The following is an 18,168-nucleotide window of genomic DNA, read 5'->3' as shown; positions in this document are numbered from 1 at the left end:
TTTTTCACTCGGACGGCTGCGCGGCCGCCGATTGGCTCCGTGGGCACGTCGCCGGGAGGACGCACGGCGTTGCTCCTCCCTCCGCGGCACCTGGTCTCGGCCGAGTGAGCTGAGCCGACTGCTTGGCCAAGAACAGGCAGCTGCAACGCGCCCCTGAGCCAGACTGCGGAGCCTCCACTGCTTCCCCGAACGCTGTGACCCGCGACCCCAGGCCCCGCCTCCTTTTGGCTCGGCCCCCGCGCCCCAGGCCCGGTCCGGGGGGCGCGACGATAGGATGAGCGGCGGGAGGCGGAAGGAGGAGCCGCCTCAGCCGCAGCTGGCCAACGGGGCCCTCAGAGTCTCTGTGTGGAGCAAGGTGCTGCGAAGCGACGCGGCCTGGGAGGACAAGGTGAGGAGGGTCTGGTGAGGGCGCAGGTTTGAGGAGCCGGCGGCACTTGGCGACGGATGGGCAGGCCTGAGTTTGCCCCCGACGCACCGCCGATCGTCTGGGGGTGGTGGGGCGGGTGGCCAAAGGGTGGCGAACTCGGCGGGCCCGGCCTGGAGAGAGCCAGGGGCTCCCCGCGGAGTAGTCTGACGGTCAAGCCGCCCGGGTCACTCGAGAAGCCGCGTGGAGGGGGCAGCGGAGGTGTCCCTCGCGGACAGGGCGTGTGCCTGGACGGCGAGATGGAGCTGAATCCGATTTGACCTTCGCCTTTCACTCCTAGTAGGACCTTAAGGGACTTACCGTCTCCGAATTAACTACTTAACGTAGTCGTTAGCGCGAAAAGTAGCGGGACAGACATCCACTGGGTACTGCCAGGGGCTCGCCATGTGTTCGCAGAAGAGCTCCGAGCTGGGGTACAATCAGTGAGAGGGGCGTGAACGAGGTAGCACATAGCGAGGCTCCCCAAAGATGAGTTGCCGCTGCTTGGAAAACCGAATACCTACGTGTGAGAGTTGGGGAGACCGAGACCGCCTTGCAGGGGAGGGAGGAGGAGAGAGAGAGAAAGAGAAAACATGTATGTGAGGAATGGCTGGGGCTTCCGGACTTCCTTCTCCTTACTGGTCACACACATTCAGATCCGAGTTCGGGCACTGCCCACCCATGATCTGGAAGGGACCGTTACAAACAGCTTGATTCCCGCTGACTTGAAGACACTGTTATATCTGGGGGCCGGGGGTGACTGGTGAATTAGGTTTTCCTTCCTGGAGTTCCGGTAAGAAGGGATGGGAGGCACTTCCTGGAGGTGCCCCAGCCCTGCCAGCTCCCGTGAAACCTCTCTGATCTGCTGTGTCATTTCTCTCTCCTTCCGTAAGGACTGGTTCTGCAATCTAGGGCAGGTTGGAAACCCGAGTCTTCCCTGTCCTTGTAGGTAAAACAGGTCTGCTGGCACCTGCCTCCAACACTTTCCTTTCTATCCTTTCTATCCTCTGTGACCTATTCAGAACCCGGTGTGCGGGAAGATAGTGCTGCCTAGGGTGACTGTCGGCCCTTCTTCCCGGGGCTGGTGTGTCTAGGTCTCCTCAGATGAGATAAGCTTATCAGTGTCCAGGATCACAGCTACTAGCACAGCCATTTCATCTTTGCAGCTTCTCAAAAAAGGTCAATGGATTTTTCTAAAATTCTTATTTAGAGCACAACCCTTAGAAGTCATCACTCAAGGCAAGCATTGTTTTGTGTTTGTGTGTGTGTGTGTATGTTTACCACCGTTTAGTACAAGAGGAGGTGGAGATGCGAGAGCCTAATACTCTTGCTTTTGGGGGACAGTTCCCTGGAAGATATGTTGGTAGGAAACTTTTCTGTTCCTCACCTATTACAGGAGGTTCTACTGTGGCACCCACTCCAGATAATGCATGCAATTTCTCTTTTTTCTACAGGATGAGTTTTTAGATGTGATCTACTGGTTCCGACAGATTATCGCTGTGGTTCTAGGTGTCATTTGGGGAGTGTTACCATTGCGAGGTTTCTTGGGAATAGCAGGGTAAGTCTTGGGTATCTTGCAGTTTCGTGATAGCATTTCTTTTTCAAATAGAGACTTTATTTTCATTTTATGGAAAAGGCTATTACTACATTGGAGGGTTTTTTAAATTATTATTTTAAGTGACTGTGTGTGTGTGTGTGTGTGTGTGTGTGTGTAATGATTAAAGCAAAAAGTTGGCCCCAGGATGGCATTCCTGGGTCTGGTGTAGCTCTCCTCAGTTCATCAAGCCCAGGAGCATCTTAGGTCAGGTATGTTACCTTCCTGAAGGCTGGGCTAGTCCATTCATTCATGGGTCCAAAGTGATCTCATGCAAGGGGATACCACATGCCTGTTGGTGGCAGGCATCATCTAGTGCAGGGGTGGGCAAACTTTTTGACTCAAGGGCCACAATGGGTTCTTAAACTGGACCGGAGGGCCGGAACAAAAGCATGGATGGAGTGTTTGTGTGAACTAATATAAATTCAAAGTAAACATCATTACATAAAAGGGTACGGTCTTTTTTTTTTTAGTTTTATTCATTTCAAACCGGCCGGATCCGGCCCACGGGCCGTAGTTTGCCCACGGCTGATCTAGTTCTAGCATGACCTTTGTATGGAAGTTTGGAAGGTGGAAGAGCTTCTATACTAGAGGACCACTCCCTTGTGCCTGGCGCTATGCTGGATATACTGAATCTTGGCTTTTTCAGAAGTTGTTTGAGGTCCTTACATTTTAGAGGCAGTGAAAAAGTGGAAGGTTTAGCCTTCCGTCTTCTACTATGCTTCTGTGGCCAGTGGAAACAATTGACACTAGCCCCTGGGTGTGGCTCTGCTTTTTTTTTTTTTTTAATCTGTTTTTATTGATTTCAGGGAGGAAGGGAGAGGGAGAGAGATTAAAAAAAGAAAAAAGAGCCGAAACCGATTTGGCTCAGTGGATAGAGCGTCGGCCTGCGGACTGAAAGGTCCCAGGTTCGATTCCGGTCAAGGGCATGTACCTGGGTTGCGGGCACATCCCCAGTAGGAGATGTGCAGGAGGTAGCTGATCGATGTTTCTAACTCTCTATCTCTCTCCCTTCCTCTCTGTAAAAAATCAATAAAATATATTAAAAAAAAGAAAAGAAAAAAGAAAAAAACATCAGTGATGAGAGAGAATCATTGATGGGCTGCTTCCTGCACGCTCACCATTGGGGATCGGGCCTGCAACCCAGGCATGTGCCCTAACTGGGAATCGAACTGGTGACCTCTTGGCTCAACCACTGAGCCACACTGGCCAGGCTAAGAAGATTTTTTATTTATGATACTGAGCAAAGCATTTGTACAAGGAAATCAGTAAGAGTTTAATCTCTGCCTGACTTTGACGGAGTGCACACTTCATGAGGGCTGATTGGGGGTTATGAGACATAGGACCTAGTGGTTATAGAGGTTTTCCCAGGTTGGAGGTGGTTATAGATGATATTTTTAGAATGTTGGTCACCCGTTTAAGCTTTCTATGAGAGAAAAGGCAGATAGGAGAAAAATAGCAGAGAAGGGGGGAAGGCAATCTAAAAGCTAGAGGGAATTTCTCATCTTTCCACCGCCACTTGCTAAGAGGTTCAGAGTCCCTTGTACCTATTATGTCTTGTAGGATTCCTAAAGGATTTCTCTGAAGTCACCAATCTGGAATAATTAACTAGCACCAGAGCTAGTCTGATATACCTTGTGGCAGAAGGATTAAGCTAGCCAAACAGACCTTTCTTTGTTTTTTATTTTTAACTTTATAGAAAGTTCTGAATTCAAGTTCTAGCTTTGCCACTTTCAGGCTACATTAATTTTGGGCTCAGCTGTATGAGATTCAATTTCCTAATTGTTAAAATGGGGGCAATAAGCCCTGGCCAGTGTAACTCAGTGGTTGGGTGTTAATCTATGAACCAGGAGGTCACAGTTAGATTCCCAGTCAGGCCACATGCCCAGGTTGTGAGCTCCATCTCCAGTAGGGGTGTGCAGGAGGCAGCCAACTGATCAGTGATTCTCTCATCATTGATGTTTCTCTCTCTCCCTTCCTTTCTGAAATCAATAAAAATATGTTTTTTAAAAACGGGGCAATAAAAATGCCTGCCTTATAAGATGTATAAATTAAATGAAATAATGTAAGTAAATTGCTGAATGTCGTGCTGAGTACCTCAAAGGCACTCTATAAATGGTTCATTGCAATTATTATATGATTAGCTTTACAAAGAATGGTTAAATACGGTTTTCTGGAGTATAGTCCCACACTGTCCTGCCAGAGCCAAAACTTGAATTCTTTCTCTCCTTTGGTTGGCACCTTTTCCCCTGCTCTTGGAAAGGACCCAGGGACATTGATTTTTCTACTCACATCTCCTCTCCTCCATCTGTCTGACCCAGCTGCCTGCAGTTCAGGGCAGACTTGCTCTGGCGCTCAGTTCTGGTGACTCTCCTCCCACTTCTGCCTTAGCTGCTCTCTTTTTTGACCCCAGCTTGTCTTCTCATTTCTGGCGGGGTCACCAGTTAGGGCCCATTAAGGTAAAATAATTTCCTCAGCTCTCAATTATGATTTGCCTGAGAACTGAGTGATGGTTCTGCTGTGTCTGCTGAGGTTTTGCATGATCAGAGATGGGCCCTGTTCATCCTTTCCTGTCTCATAGAGCTTGGAGCATATTAATGTGCTTATTAGTGCTTATTAAATTTCTTTTAACAAGCATTCCCATTGACCATTGAAAGCAGGGCCATACATTACTGTTGTCATGTAGCCTTCAATCCCTGACGTCATGATATTTGTTAGAGCCATTATTTTGTTAAATTTAAATTTATTTATTTTAGAGAGAAGGAGAAGGAGAAAAACATTGATTTGTTGTTCTGTGTATTGATACATTCATTGCTTGGTTCTTGTATGAGCCCTGACCAGAGATAAGCCACAACCTTGGCTTATCAGGATGATACTCTGACCAATTGAGCTACCTGGCCAGGATGTAAGATAGAATTTTTAAAAACCTATATGAAAGTCAGTCTTTTTTAATGTTCTTCTCCAACCCCAATCCAGCACATTCACTTCTTTGTCTACACTAAGCATGTCAAACTCGCAGCCCGCAGGCCCCATGCCTTGTTTATTTGGCCCGTGTTAGCCTTTGAGTTTGACATGCTTGGTCTACACATTTGCTGTGAGGTTCTTGCCCTCACTTACAATATAGAAATTATGCCCATCTTTAAGCCCACTTTGAGCCTTTTTACTAAGTGTGTAGCCCTTAGAAGGAAGGGTTCGTGCAACCCTTTATTTCTCCCTACCATTCCTTATCTCACTTTTCCCTTGTATTTCCATCTCATCTCACCAATCAGCCACTCTCTTACAGCTCATCTCATATGATGAATTTCCAGTCATTCTCTAGCCCTAGCTTATTAGCTGAATCCCAGAGTGACATTTTTAAGTCCCATTAGTAGTCTGTCTGGAGCCACAAACTCAACCTGTCCAAAATGCAACTCTTGTTAGAGGGAAGTAGCCAGATCGGCCAGATCCCAAGATTTCTAGCAGAAGATAAGGATGTGATCACAATATAACCAAACCAAGGACTCTATTTTAGGTGAAATCCAAGAAAAACCTTCGTTCTTCCTGACTCCCTACTTCTGTTACTGAAACCATTGTACTTCCAGGCCCTTAGGTTCCAGCCTTTGGGGCCTCTTCCCTCCCCATTCAGCCACTGTCCTAGTCATTGTCCTCAAACTTTACACTCTTGTCCTGAAACGTGGTGTAGAGGTCTAAACCAGTCTCCCAGCTCCACTTCCTTCCACTCAGGAGAACGTTCGCACTTGCAGTACCTAGAAACTAGACTTCCTGATGTAAGCACACCCTACCTCACCCCACCTTGCTCAGGCTGCCTCAGGATCCCCCCTCCTTATATACTAGTTTACATTACTCAGCATCATCTAACTGCCTTGCCCTACATCTGCTCACACTTCATCCACTCGGCGGAACCAGTTATCTTTGCATATTTCTACCTCAGTCTCCAGAAGGAATGGAACTTAACACATATAGTCCCCCATTAGATTAGATATTATAACTGGAAAGATCAAAGTCTTGATCACTTTATAAGTTACTTTTACCTGATGACCGTACCAAGAGAACAGTGGAGCAGGGCGATGTATTACTACTCACTGTATTCTAATTCTTCCATCAGTTACATAATACATGATGGGGCTCAGAGAACTTCCTAGAGGTGCTTGCAAACCTCTGGTTTCAATTCCACTCTCACTACTGGTATTACTATTATTATTGTTATTTGTTAATCCTCACCCAAGGATATTTTTCCATTGATTTTTAGAGAAGGTGGAAGGGAGGGGGAGAGACAGAGAAATATCAATGTGAAAGAGATACATTGATTGATAGCCTCCCGCATGCACCCCAACCGGGTCTGGGGATCGACCTGCAATGGAAGTCTTGACCAGAATTGAACCTGTGACCCTTCAGTCTAGGGGCCGACACTCTATCCCCTGAGCCAAACCTGGCTAGAGCTATTGATTTGAGAGAGAGAAAGAGAAACATTAATGTTGAGAGAAAAACATGGATCATTTGCCTTCCTACAACCTGGGCATGTGCCCTGATGGAATCGAATGACAGTCCAGCCTACTAAGCCACACTGGCCAGGGTTTCACTGCTGTTTTTTGCCCCCTAGTAGATGGCAAGCTGAGGGCAGGAACTGTCATGTTCACTTCTGCATCAAGTGCAGTAGCAGACTGTGGCCATCCAGAAATTGTCTCCCATTGGGAATTATGCATGGGCTTTCTTATATATTCCCTTGCTTGCTCAATTAGGCATGAAGCAGCAGCTTAGCGTGTGTTTATCCCACGTCCACCCCTCATCCCAGCAGGAGCTACCTGGAGGCTCCAGTAAAGTACTGGTCCTACTTAGGACCAGTCTATCTTACTTTAAGGGTGCTTGGAGAACTTACATCTGCCCTTTAATTTATTTTTTGCTTTGGCTGGGCAACTAAAAAGAGTTGTTCCTTCTTTAAGTCTCTAGGTCAGCCAAATGGGTAGCTCCTTTGAGGGCTTAGGTGTTTTCATGTATTAGTTCACTGTCCTTGATAATAGAGGTAGTTAACTGTGTAACCTTGAGTACCTTGATAGAGCTGGACCATGGTGGTAGGAGTCCTGAGTCTTCTATTTTTGATGCTTGTCCTCCCTCACTCCAGGTTCTGCCTGATCAATGCAGGAGTCCTGTACCTCTACTTCAGCAACTACCTACAGATAGATGAAGAAGAATATGGTGGCACATGGGAGCTCACAAAAGAAGGGTTTATGACATCTTTTGCTTTGTTCATGGTATGTGTACCTGATAGCTTTACAGCAAGTAGTGTCATTTCATGAATCACTCAAGGGGAGCCTAATGATTGAGTCACACTGTGATTGGGGTACCATTTTTTAAAAAGCTCATGAGGCTGGAGGGCATGTCCACTCTTGAGTCATGTTGTTCCAAAAGTGTGATATACTGTACAGTCTTGTGCAAATCCAGAGCCCATCATCAGCTTTACATCTGATTATCAACTCTGCTGCATATTAGAAACAACTAGGAAACTTTAAAAAATATATTCATAGCACTATTCATAATAGCTAACTTGTACAAAGTCATCATCTGATGGATAAATAAAATGTATATTCATACAGAATATTATTTGACCATAAAAAGGAATGAAGTACTGATACATGCTACAACATGATGAACCTTGAAAACATGCTAAGTGAAAGAATCAAGACAAAAGATCTCATGTATGAATCCATTTATGTGAAAATTCAAACAGACAAAAAGTGATTACCAGTGGCTATGGGAAGGGGAAAGGGGGGAAATAACTGATAATGGGAACTCATTTTCTTTTGAGGATGATGAAATGTTCCAGAATCATTTATATGGTGATGTTTACCCACCTCTGTGACTATACTAAAATCTTCTGAATTGTGTGTTTTTTTTAAAATAGATTCAGTAAGAAAAATTTAAAAATACCAGAAAAAAAACCCTCTGCATTGTATACTTTATGGAATATAAATTATACCTCAAAGTTTTATTGTTGTTTTATTATTATTTATATGCTTTTATTGATTTCAGAGAGAGGAAGGGAGAGGGATAGAAACATCAATGATGAGAGAGAATCATGGATCGGCTGCCTCTTGCATGCCCCCCACTGGGGATCAAGCCCACAACCCGGGCATGTGCCTTAACTGGGAATCTAACCATGAACTCCTAGTTCATGGGTCAACACTCAGTCACAGCACACCGGCCAGGCATTCTTTTTGTTTTAATTTATAGACCCTAGCCCAAACCAATAAAATAAAAACCTCTGGGAGGTAGCACTTGGGCATCTACATACCAGTAATACTTTTAAAAGTCCTAGATGCAATGGGCAGTCAGTTTTGAGAATCTGTGCTTTATACCATAAGGCACTGACAGGGTATAATGGTGATTTTGTTTTCACATTTATGGCTAAGCCTAACATCTATTGGCAGTACAGTCTGCTTTACCTGTTTCGTTACATCTCTAAGTCCACTCCCTGGTGCTTAGTTTGCTGTATGGCAGGGTGAGAGGTTTTTCCAGGGTCCCTTTGGGAGCACAGGTGGGTGCCCCTGGGCTGTTAGAGTCAGCTTGAGTTCAGTGAAATTATGCATTGGATAGCCCCTGGGAAGCCCGCTGTGCAGACATTCTTATCTGACATTTTTGTTTTGTGGAATAGGGACCTATTTTGACCAGGTGACCTATGAACGTTGCTTGTCTCCTCTCTAGGTCATCTGGATTATCTTTTACACTGCCATCCACTATGACTGATGGTGTACTGTCCCCACCTGCTCCCTGTCGGGTCCAAAGGACTCTCTTAGTTGCAGCATGAAACATGATTATAGGGGCACCTCAGCCACATGGAACCTGGAAGACCCATGTTTCCTGGACCGAGAATCAGTGTGTTGGGCGTCAGTGTTTTCTGCAAGGGTTGTGACCTGAAACTTTTTAAAGAACCATCCACCTTTGGGAAAGCATTTCTAATTGTCCATCACCAATCATTTCTTCTTGGATACCATCATTGGAAACACTTGTTTGCAGATTGAAGCTGTCGTTTAATTTGATGCATCTCTGGATCCGGATGAAACATTAAATTGTCTTCCTCACTTCTCCATCAGGTGTACAATTTTTAAACTATCAGTGGCATTTCAAGTCTTCCAAAAACAGTATGGCAATATGTGCGTGGTCCATAGCACAATATAAGCAGCATCTGGTAACAGTTTCCATTGTAGAATGTTTTCAGATACTTGAATAAATCAGATCTTTAATTGACAACTGTTGATGATACCTGGTAAAGCCTTTCCCACCTCACCTCTAGCTTGAGAACCTAGTAGGAACACTAGAAGTGGTGCCCTCCAACATCCATCCCTCTTCCTCTCCCTGCTCCTTTAGCAGCCCAAGCCAGGCTTCTTCCCCTTTATGGGTTAAGGCTGAAGTCTTAGCTTTGTGGAGAGAGGGCTTACCACTTTCTGATGCCCTAGTGCCCCTGCCCAGCAGTGAGAGCTACACGTAACACCTCATCACAGTGTGCTAGTCTCAGAAGGTGTCATTTTGCATTGGGCCACTAGATGGCAAGGCCAGTAAGGCTTAACCAGGTCCCAATAATAAGTTGCAAAATGAAATAGAAATCTGAGAGCTACAACTGTCCAGAGAAGGGGCTTGTGGGGACAGTTGAGGACCTGGACTGTCAGACGTTCTCTCTGCTCTAGGGTTAGGGGGAGGCTGGACAGCCCAGGTTCTGCTGCTCTGGTGAGCCATCTATTCCCTCTGCTTCCCCACCACCCCTTATACATTTTCTTCAAATGTTGTTTTTTCTTGATGTTAGTGGTGGTTTCTACCTTGTGGGTGGGACTGGGGACTGGTTAGCAGGTACGGGGGCGGGGGATGGTTTGAATGGGACTCAACTAACAGGGGAGGAAGATGTGCTGGAATTCCCAAACTTGTGCACTGACTACATCAGACCCCAGAGGAAGTTTAGGCTCTTTGGAGCCCTGGCCCTGCTCTCAGCTGGTCTGTCCTTAAACTAGAGGTTGCAGGCAGGGCCATGGCACTGGGAGGAGTTATGTGACTTCTTAGGGCTGAGAGGAAGGAACAAGATAGAGGTGGGACCTTGAATGTGCCTCTGTATCCCTGTTCTCTCCTCACTCAGTTCAGTCTTGCCTGTGGGGTGCACAGTTAGGCAGAGCTGCCTTGGGATTCTAGGTGCTACAACCTTGGCTCCCCTTTTCGCCTCTGGGCTTTGGCATCGTCCAAGGAGATGTCATCAGTCAGGCTGATGTAGGAGCTGAGGGCCTCCCGGAGTCCCTCGCTGATGAAAGATGCCTCCCCTGTGGCAGGTGCTTCAGAGAACAGGAGGGAGCTATGGAGAATGGAAAAGAGCTGGGTCAAGGAGCCGTCTCCCCTGCATTCGCCACATAGTTCACCGTTTTTAATTCACTCCTGCTAAAAAAAATTCACAGTGGCTCTCTGTTTCCTATCAGATCAAACCAGAGCTTGACTTCTTCACTCAGGACTGGTACTCTTTGTTCTACCTTATCTTATCTGACCTTCCTCCCATTCTGGCTACCTTCATGTCCAGGCTGCCCATTGCATGCCCACTTTATCCTCCCTGCCACTGCCCCCTACCCACCTGATGAACCTAGGCTGTCCTCTAAGTGCTCAATCAATGCTCACTGGTCCCCCAGTATCCCTGAAGTTGTCAGGTTCGTTCTGGGTTGTGGGTTCCCAGGGGTAAAGCCTCACTCCCTTGTTCTGCCTTCATGGCCCAGGGTTCCCCTCACCTGTCCAGCGCTTTCCAATTGAGGGGTGCCCTCTGCACAGTCACAGGTAAAGGTATGTCCTTGCCAGGGACCGGGCCAGCCCTCCGCAGGGCACAGGGCTTCTTGAGGAGGCAGCAGATGTCATCCGCCAGCTCTGAGGAAGAGACCTAGACCCTTGACATGGGTGACGCCAGCCCTGCTTTCCTCCCCAACAACCCCTACCCTCACCCGACAGCTTTACACACTTGGCAGATTGGGGCATGGTCTAAAAAGGATTACAGCACAAGAGCCCCAAGCTGTTGGTCTCCTAGAGGCTGAGATGCAATCAAAAGTTATTCTGGGCTAGGTTCTGGGAGACTTAAATTTACTGTGGTTTGGGGTAAGTTGATGGACCTCTTTGAGCCCAGTTTCTGGCTAGGAAAGCACTTCGGGAAGAAAACTAAGGAATGCTCAGTATCTATCGCATGAGCAACCTCCCAGCAAACCCCTGATCAGTTTTCCCAGTTTTATTCTCCCCTCTACATCCTTCACAGGCACCAGAAAATGCTAAGAATCAACTTGAATTCCACAATAGCAACAGATTTGGGCCTAGTTCCTGTAGAGACAACTGTGCTTCCCACTGGGGCTTTGACTCGGAACTACCGTGGATGAGTTACTGGCCTGCACTCACACGTGGGATAAAGATAGGACTGCCTTGCCTGGCTGGTGTGGCTCAGTGGTTGAGCGTTGACCTATGAACCAGGAGGTCACAGTTCGATTCCAGGTCATGGCACATGCCCAGGTTGTGGGCTTGATTCCCAGTGTGGGGCATGCAGGAAGCAGCCGATCAATGATTCTCATTATTGATGTTTCTATCACTCCCTTTCTCAAATCAATAAAAATATATTTTAAAAAAAAGATACAGCTGCCAGTCTGTGTTTCTTGGCACAAGGACTGGCATGAGGGTAGGGGAGGCCCTTCTTCCATCTGTCTGGATATTCTTTAGCAGGTAAAGTGTCTAAGGATTCTCTGACCCCTAAAACTCACATCCCAGTCTACTCTCATGGAGGCAAGGAAAGGCCATACCAGAGTAATGGTCCACTAGGGCCTGGAGTGAGGGGAAAGTGAAGCGCGGCGAGATGTACAGCCAGCCATTGTCAAGGCGTTGGATCCTGTAGTGTCTGATCCGGTCCCAGGATGCAGGGCGGCTGAGGCGGACTGACAAGGAGTAACAGCCTAAGGAAGAAAGAGTCCAAGGTGGGACTGAGGTCCTGCTGGGACCTGGCTCTGCCCAAGTTGGCAGGAAGAAGCGATGAGGTGGCCACAGTGGATAGCCCTGGGTCCAGGCAGAAGAAATAGGCAGAGGAGGACAAAGTCTTGTTCTCTTGGTCATAAATGACAATACATAATAGGTACAGCTCTTGTGAAATGAGATCATGGATACAGAGCCTGGCACAGTTTAAATGAACACTTAAGTGTTGGCTGTTAGAAAGACTCAAGTGGGCAGAAGAGTTAGAATGTGAAAATGTGTCTGTAGATGTCAGCAAGGACAGGGAGAAAGAGGAACCTCTTACCCTGCTGGTGAAAAGATGAATTAGTACAAGCCACTTTGGAAGCAGGTGACATTAACTAGTTGAGCTGAACATGCACCTACCTCACAATCCCAGCAATTCCATCCCAGCATGTTACCTTAGAAATGCACGAGCAATATTCACAGCATTGTTTGGAAAATCCCCAAATTGTGAACAGCCCATAGGCACTCAGTAGAATGGTGGATTATATAATGTAAGACTGTAGAGAAGTAAAAGTTAATAACCACTACACATTTAAGCACAGATAGACCTTAAAAATAATGAGCTGAAGCAGGTAGTCACAGAAGCATACCTTCAGCATGATTCTATTTATATAAAGGTCAAAGGCAGTCAAGACTATTACACAGAGATACCTGTACGGCAAAGCTATGAAGAAAATAACGATTAACAGTGAAGCATGCAAGGGGCTTCTAAGGGATTGTACAATTTCTTAAGCTGGTAAGTGGACACCTGGATGTTGGTTTTCTCATTAGGCTTTAACTTATATATGTACATTATATACATGCATGTGACAGAATTTTTCCTTTTTTTTAGTTTTTAAAATCAACTTTATTGATGTATAATTTACATATAATAAAATGCACATGTTTAAAGTGCACAGTCTGATAGGTCTCAACAGAAATTTTAATTTAAAAAACTAAGTAAAAAAAGCATATGGTTGGCCGAAACCGGTTTGGCTCAGTGGATAGAGCGTCAGCCTGCAGACTGAAAGGTCCCAGGTTCGATTCCGGTCAAGGGCATGTGCCTGGGTTGTGGGCACATCCCCAGTAGGAGATGTGCAGGAGGCAGCTGATCGATGTTTCTCTCTCATCGATGTTTCTAACTCTCTATCTCTCCCCTTCCTCTCTGTAAAAAATCAATAAAATATATTAAAAAAAAAAAAAGCATATGATTGAAAAATGAACACAGAAAAAAGACTATGTAAAATCATCATACTATGCAGATCTCCAGTAGTTTTTCATCAGATGAGGATGTATATGAGATAACTTGATAACTGTAAGAAATGATAACTCATTTCTTAAATCAACACTTCATCAAATGGAAAGAAGATGCTTAGTGAAATAATAATCTGTTATTACTATCATCTAATGATTTAACGCTATCTGTAGCTTTCATTTATTGAGCGTCTACTATATGCTTTATATGGATTTTCTCATGTTATTCTTATAACTACCCTATGAGGTAAGTACAATTATTCCCTCTTTACAGATGAGAAAACTGTGTCACAGACAACCTGGAAGAAGAGGCAGTAATCCTGTCACTTAATCTTTTCTGTGGAATGCTAATAAAAGGTGGGAATGAATACCAAACAATAGGTACTATCAGTTCTAGGAAGTGTTTATTTTGAGGAAATATTAAATGCTCCAATTAAAAGGCAGAGATTTTCAAACTGGATTTTTAAAAAGCAAGATCCAACTGTATGATAAAAATACTTTGAATATTAAAACCCAGACTAAAAGTAAAAAAATGTATCATGCAAACATTAGTCACAGGAAAGCTAGAGTGGTAATATTGATATCAGACAAAGTAGAATTCAAGATCAAGAAGATTACCAGAGATATGAGGGATATATCAAGAAGACATAAAAATCCTGAATTTGTATGCACCCAATTGCAGAGATTCAAAATATATAAAGCAAAACTGACAAAATGAACAGAAAAAAATAGACATTCATGATTATAATAGGAGATTTCAACATTCCTCTCTGAGTACTTAATTGGACAGAAAATCAATAGGGATATACTTGTAGAAGACTTGAACAATACAATAAACTAATTTGACTTAATTAACATAGAACACTGCACTTATCAACAATATACGTTTTCTTTCAAGTTCAGATGGAATATTGAGATAGACTCTAGACTGGGCCATAAAAACAAATTTTAAAAGATTGAAATAGCCCTAGCCGATTTGGCTCACTGGATAGAGCATCGGCCTGGGGGCTGAAAGGTCCCAAGTTCGATTCCAGTCAAGGGCATGTACCTTGGTTGCAGGCACATCCCCAGTAGGGGGTGTGCAGGAGGCAGCTGGTCGATGCTTCTCTCTCATCAATGTTTCTAACTCTCTATCCCTCTCCCTTCCTCTCTGTAAAAAATCAATAAAATATATATTTAAAAAAAGATTGAAATAATTAAAGATATGTTTGCTGACCACAGCAGAATTAAATTATTAATTATAATAAAAAGACATCTAGACAATCCCCAAATACTTGGAAATAACCCAGGTATCAAAGGAGAAATCACAACCATAATTAGAAAATATTTTAAATAAAAACAAAAACTTGTGAGCTCAGCTAAGTCAGTACTTAAGGATACATTTCTAGTTTAAATGTTTACATTGGAAGAAAGGTATAAATAAAATAAAATAAGCTTCCACCTTAAGAAGCGATAAAAATAAGTAGAAGGAAATAAAGCAAAAATAAAATGGAAAACAATAAAATTAAAAATCAAATGTTGATTCTTTGAAAAAGATTGATAAACCTCAAAATAGACTGATCAAGAAAGAAACAAAAAGGTTCTGGCTGGGTAGCTCAGGTTGTGAGAGCATCATCCCCATACACACGGTTGCAGGTTTGATTTCTTGTCAGGGCACATACCTAGGTTGTGGGTTCTATTCCCATATGGGAGGCAACCAATCAATGTTTCTCTTTCACATCAGTGTTTCTCTCTCCTGAATCAATAAACATGTCCTCAGATGAGGATTTAAAAAATCACGAGAAAAGAATCAACCAGCTGGTGTAGCTCAGCAGTTGAGGTCATGGTTCACATGCCCAGGGTTGCAGGCTCCATCCCCAGTATGGGGGTGTGCAGGAGGCAGCCGATCAATGATTCTCTCTCATCATTGATGTTTCTCTCTCTCCCTCTCCCTTCCTCTTTGAAATCAATAAAAAAAATATATTTTTAAAAGCATCAATAATTGCATAAATAAGAGGAACAACAAATCTCTCCCCCGCTTCCTCTCTAAAATCAATTTCAAAAATTTTAAAAGCCCACAAAAACACAGATTACCAATATCAGGAATGAAGAGAGGACATCACTATAGATTCTACACACATTAGAAGGATAATAAGGGCCGAAACCGGTTTGGCTCAGTGGATAGAGCGTCGGCCTGCGGACTGAAAGGTCCCAGGTTCGATTCCGGTCAAGGGCATGTACCTTGGTTGCGGGCACATCCCCAGTAGGAGATGTGCAGAAGGCGGCTGATCGATGTTTCTCTCTCATCGATGTTTCTAACTCTCTATCTCTCTCCCTTCCTCTCTGTAAAAAATCAATAAAATATATTTAAAAAAAAAAAAAAAAAAAAGAAGGATAATAAGGGCATATGAGCAATTTCATGCCAGTAAATTCCACAACTTAGATGAAATGGAGAATTCCTTAAAAGACACCAATTATGAAACTGACAGAAGAAATAAAAATTTTGAATGTTACTATATCTGTTACATAATTTGAATGAATAATTTTCAAACTTCCCACAAAGAAGACTAGATCCAGATGGTTTCACTAGTGAGTTCTGTCAGACATTTAAATAAGAAATAATACCAGTTTTACACAAACTTTTTAAGACAATAAAGATGGACAGAACACTAAAATCTCTAAAAATCAAGTGAATAAAAAATCTGATGAACAGAATGAACTGGTGAGTATAATAGAATCAGGGGCATAGAAAGGGAGTGGACTGACTATTCTCGGGGGGGAAAGGGGTGTAGAGGGTTTGGGAAGAGACTTGACAAAAATCGTACACCTATGGATGAGGACATTGGGGGGGATAAGGGCAGAGGGTAGGGTGAGAACTGGGTGTAGGGGAGCTATGGGGGGAAAAAAGAGGAACAACTGTAATAATCTGAACAATAAAGATTTAATTTTAAAAAATATACAAAAAAATAAATAAAATAAAAATAATAAAACTCTCAAAAGAAAATTAAAAAATAAAAAAAGCCTAAGTGACCGTTAAGACTGGATGATTGGATAACTGGCTGGTAGCTATGACATGCACTGACCACCAGGGGGCAGACACTCAACCTCCTGCAGTCCCTCCCACAGCCAGCCAACTTCCCAAGACAGCCCCAATCGCTGGCCAGGCTGAGGGACCCCATCTGTGCACAAATTCATGCACCGGGCCTCTAGTATTTTATAAATAAGAGCCTAAGGACCATTTGCCTGCAGGGGCTCTTCACTTACTCTGTAAACTGGGAAGAACCTCAGACTGAACTCTCAGGTTCCTACACTATGCCTGCTTATTTACACAGTAAACCACTGCAGGGAACCCCTGGTTTTGTCTTTCAACCAATGGACTGAAACCTGCCCTGTCCAATCAGAATTGCACAATTAGGCCTAGCTGGTTTGACTCAGTGGATAGAGTGTCAGCCAAACTGAAGGATCCTGGGTTTGATTCTGATCAAGGGCATCTACCTTGATTGTAGGCTCGATCCCTGGCCGTGGTCTGGGAGTGCGTGTAGAGGCAACCAATCTCTCACATCGATGTTTTTCTCTCTGTCTCTACCTCTCCCTTTCACTCTCTCTAAAAAATCAATGGGAAAATATCCTAGGGTGAGGATTAACAATAAATAAACACACAAACAAATAAAAAGAACTACACAATTATATCTTCCTTTGCATCTATACCAACCAATAAGAACTGTCCTATACTGATTATTCAACTATCAAAACACACAGTACTGACCAATCAGAACTGCATAATTCAGACCATTCAGAACTGTATGAATTTGGAAACCTAATTTACATAAAATTAGACCAGTTGGGAACTTTCTCTATAAAAGGTGGCCTCCCTTTGTCTGGGTAGAGTGTACTTTCAGTTTCCACTGGAGCCTGCATTTCTCTGGTTTGCAAACTGTTTCAACTGAATAAAGTCTCTTCTTCCTGCACTTTTCTGGATATTTTTGATGAAATTGGGAATATAGCAAAAATGTTCTCACCACTTCATTCATACTAGAGGTCCTAGTCAGTAATATAAGGCAAGAAAAAGAAATAAAAGACACATGGATTAGAAAATAAATTGTATTTATAGACATGGTGATCATATATATAGAAAATCATAAGGAATCTACAAAAAAGCTACTAGAACTAATAAGTGAATTTATCAAGGATACAGGATACAAAGAGAAGTGTGGAGTAGGATCCCTGCTTCCTTTTTCTTGTTCTCTACATGAATCTAAAAGCTCTTTCACCTCTGTATTTTTAAGAATAGTCTCTTCTGGAACTATGCTGTGACCCTGAAAAAACCCTGTATTTGGAAAAGGCTAAATATCTGAAAATAGGTTCCAGAGGCCAACCAACCCACATAAACTAAACGACCAAGTCCCTACATCCTCTGCATGGTTCTTCAGTAGCTCTACTCTGACCATTATCACCACAGTTACTAGAACCAGAAAGGTATAATAAGCTCTGTCAAACTCATGTGAGGCTTTCAACACCATTGTGGGGACAGGTCACCTACCAAGGTCATCTGTAAGTGGCCTATGTGCCTGTTACCCATTGTTCTTTTCCACTGCATGTTTCAGCCAGTCCCAAATGCATACTGCTCTCTCCCAGACCCAGGACATCTCCTTTGTAACTCAGACTCCTGGGTTTAAATTGCACACACTTTACAGCACATTATTTGACCTCTCAGATCTGTTTCTTCATCTGTAAAGAGTGATGATAATTGCCCAGTCTGACCAGATCACCACGAGGATGCAGGTGATGAAGCAGGTAAAGCATTTAGCATGTCTGGCATGTAGCAAGCACCCAATAACCCGTATAGGCCTCTGGCCCTTTGCTTACACTGTTCCTTCTATATGTAACACTCTTCCACCTGCGTAACCCCATCCTTCCCTTTACAACTCAGCTCTGCTCAGACAACTCCTCCAGAAGG

General features: G+C 43.9%; 2 protein-coding genes across 3 annotated transcripts in view; one reads left to right on the top strand and one right to left on the bottom strand.

Annotated features, from left to right (window-relative positions):
* Positions 1-90: 90 nt before the first annotated feature.
* Positions 91-9,239, top strand: RAB5IF (RAB5 interacting factor). The gene is made up of 4 exons (XM_036321307.1): positions 91-388; positions 1,858-1,961; positions 7,117-7,246; positions 8,697-9,239. The coding sequence occupies exons 1-4, from the start codon at positions 275-277 to the stop codon at positions 8,736-8,738; spliced, it is 390 nt and encodes a 129-aa protein (XP_036177200.1). The 5' UTR covers positions 91-274; the 3' UTR covers positions 8,739-9,239.
* Positions 8,992-18,168, bottom strand: part of SLA2 (Src like adaptor 2) — a 23,094-nt gene continuing 13,917 nt past the window's right edge. For both annotated transcript variants that reach the window (XM_036321303.1, XM_036321302.1), the window contains exons 6-8: positions 11,792-11,941; positions 10,748-10,880; positions 8,992-10,326 (exon numbers count right to left, since the gene is read on the bottom strand). In XM_036321303.1, coding sequence (XP_036177196.1) covers positions 10,173-10,326; positions 10,748-10,880; positions 11,792-11,941 — 437 coding nt within the window. In that variant the 3' untranslated portion in view covers positions 8,992-10,172. The remainder of the gene's footprint in view (positions 10,327-10,747; positions 10,881-11,791; positions 11,942-18,168) is intronic.

Source organism: Myotis myotis, unplaced genomic scaffold (assembly GCF_014108235.1).
Source record: "Myotis myotis isolate mMyoMyo1 unplaced genomic scaffold, mMyoMyo1.p scaffold_m19_p_9, whole genome shotgun sequence".
NCBI classification, from domain to species: Eukaryota; Metazoa; Chordata; class Mammalia; order Chiroptera; family Vespertilionidae; genus Myotis; species Myotis myotis.
The sequence above is the reverse complement of the archived record's forward strand: the minus strand, read 5'-3'. Positions and strand labels throughout refer to the sequence as shown.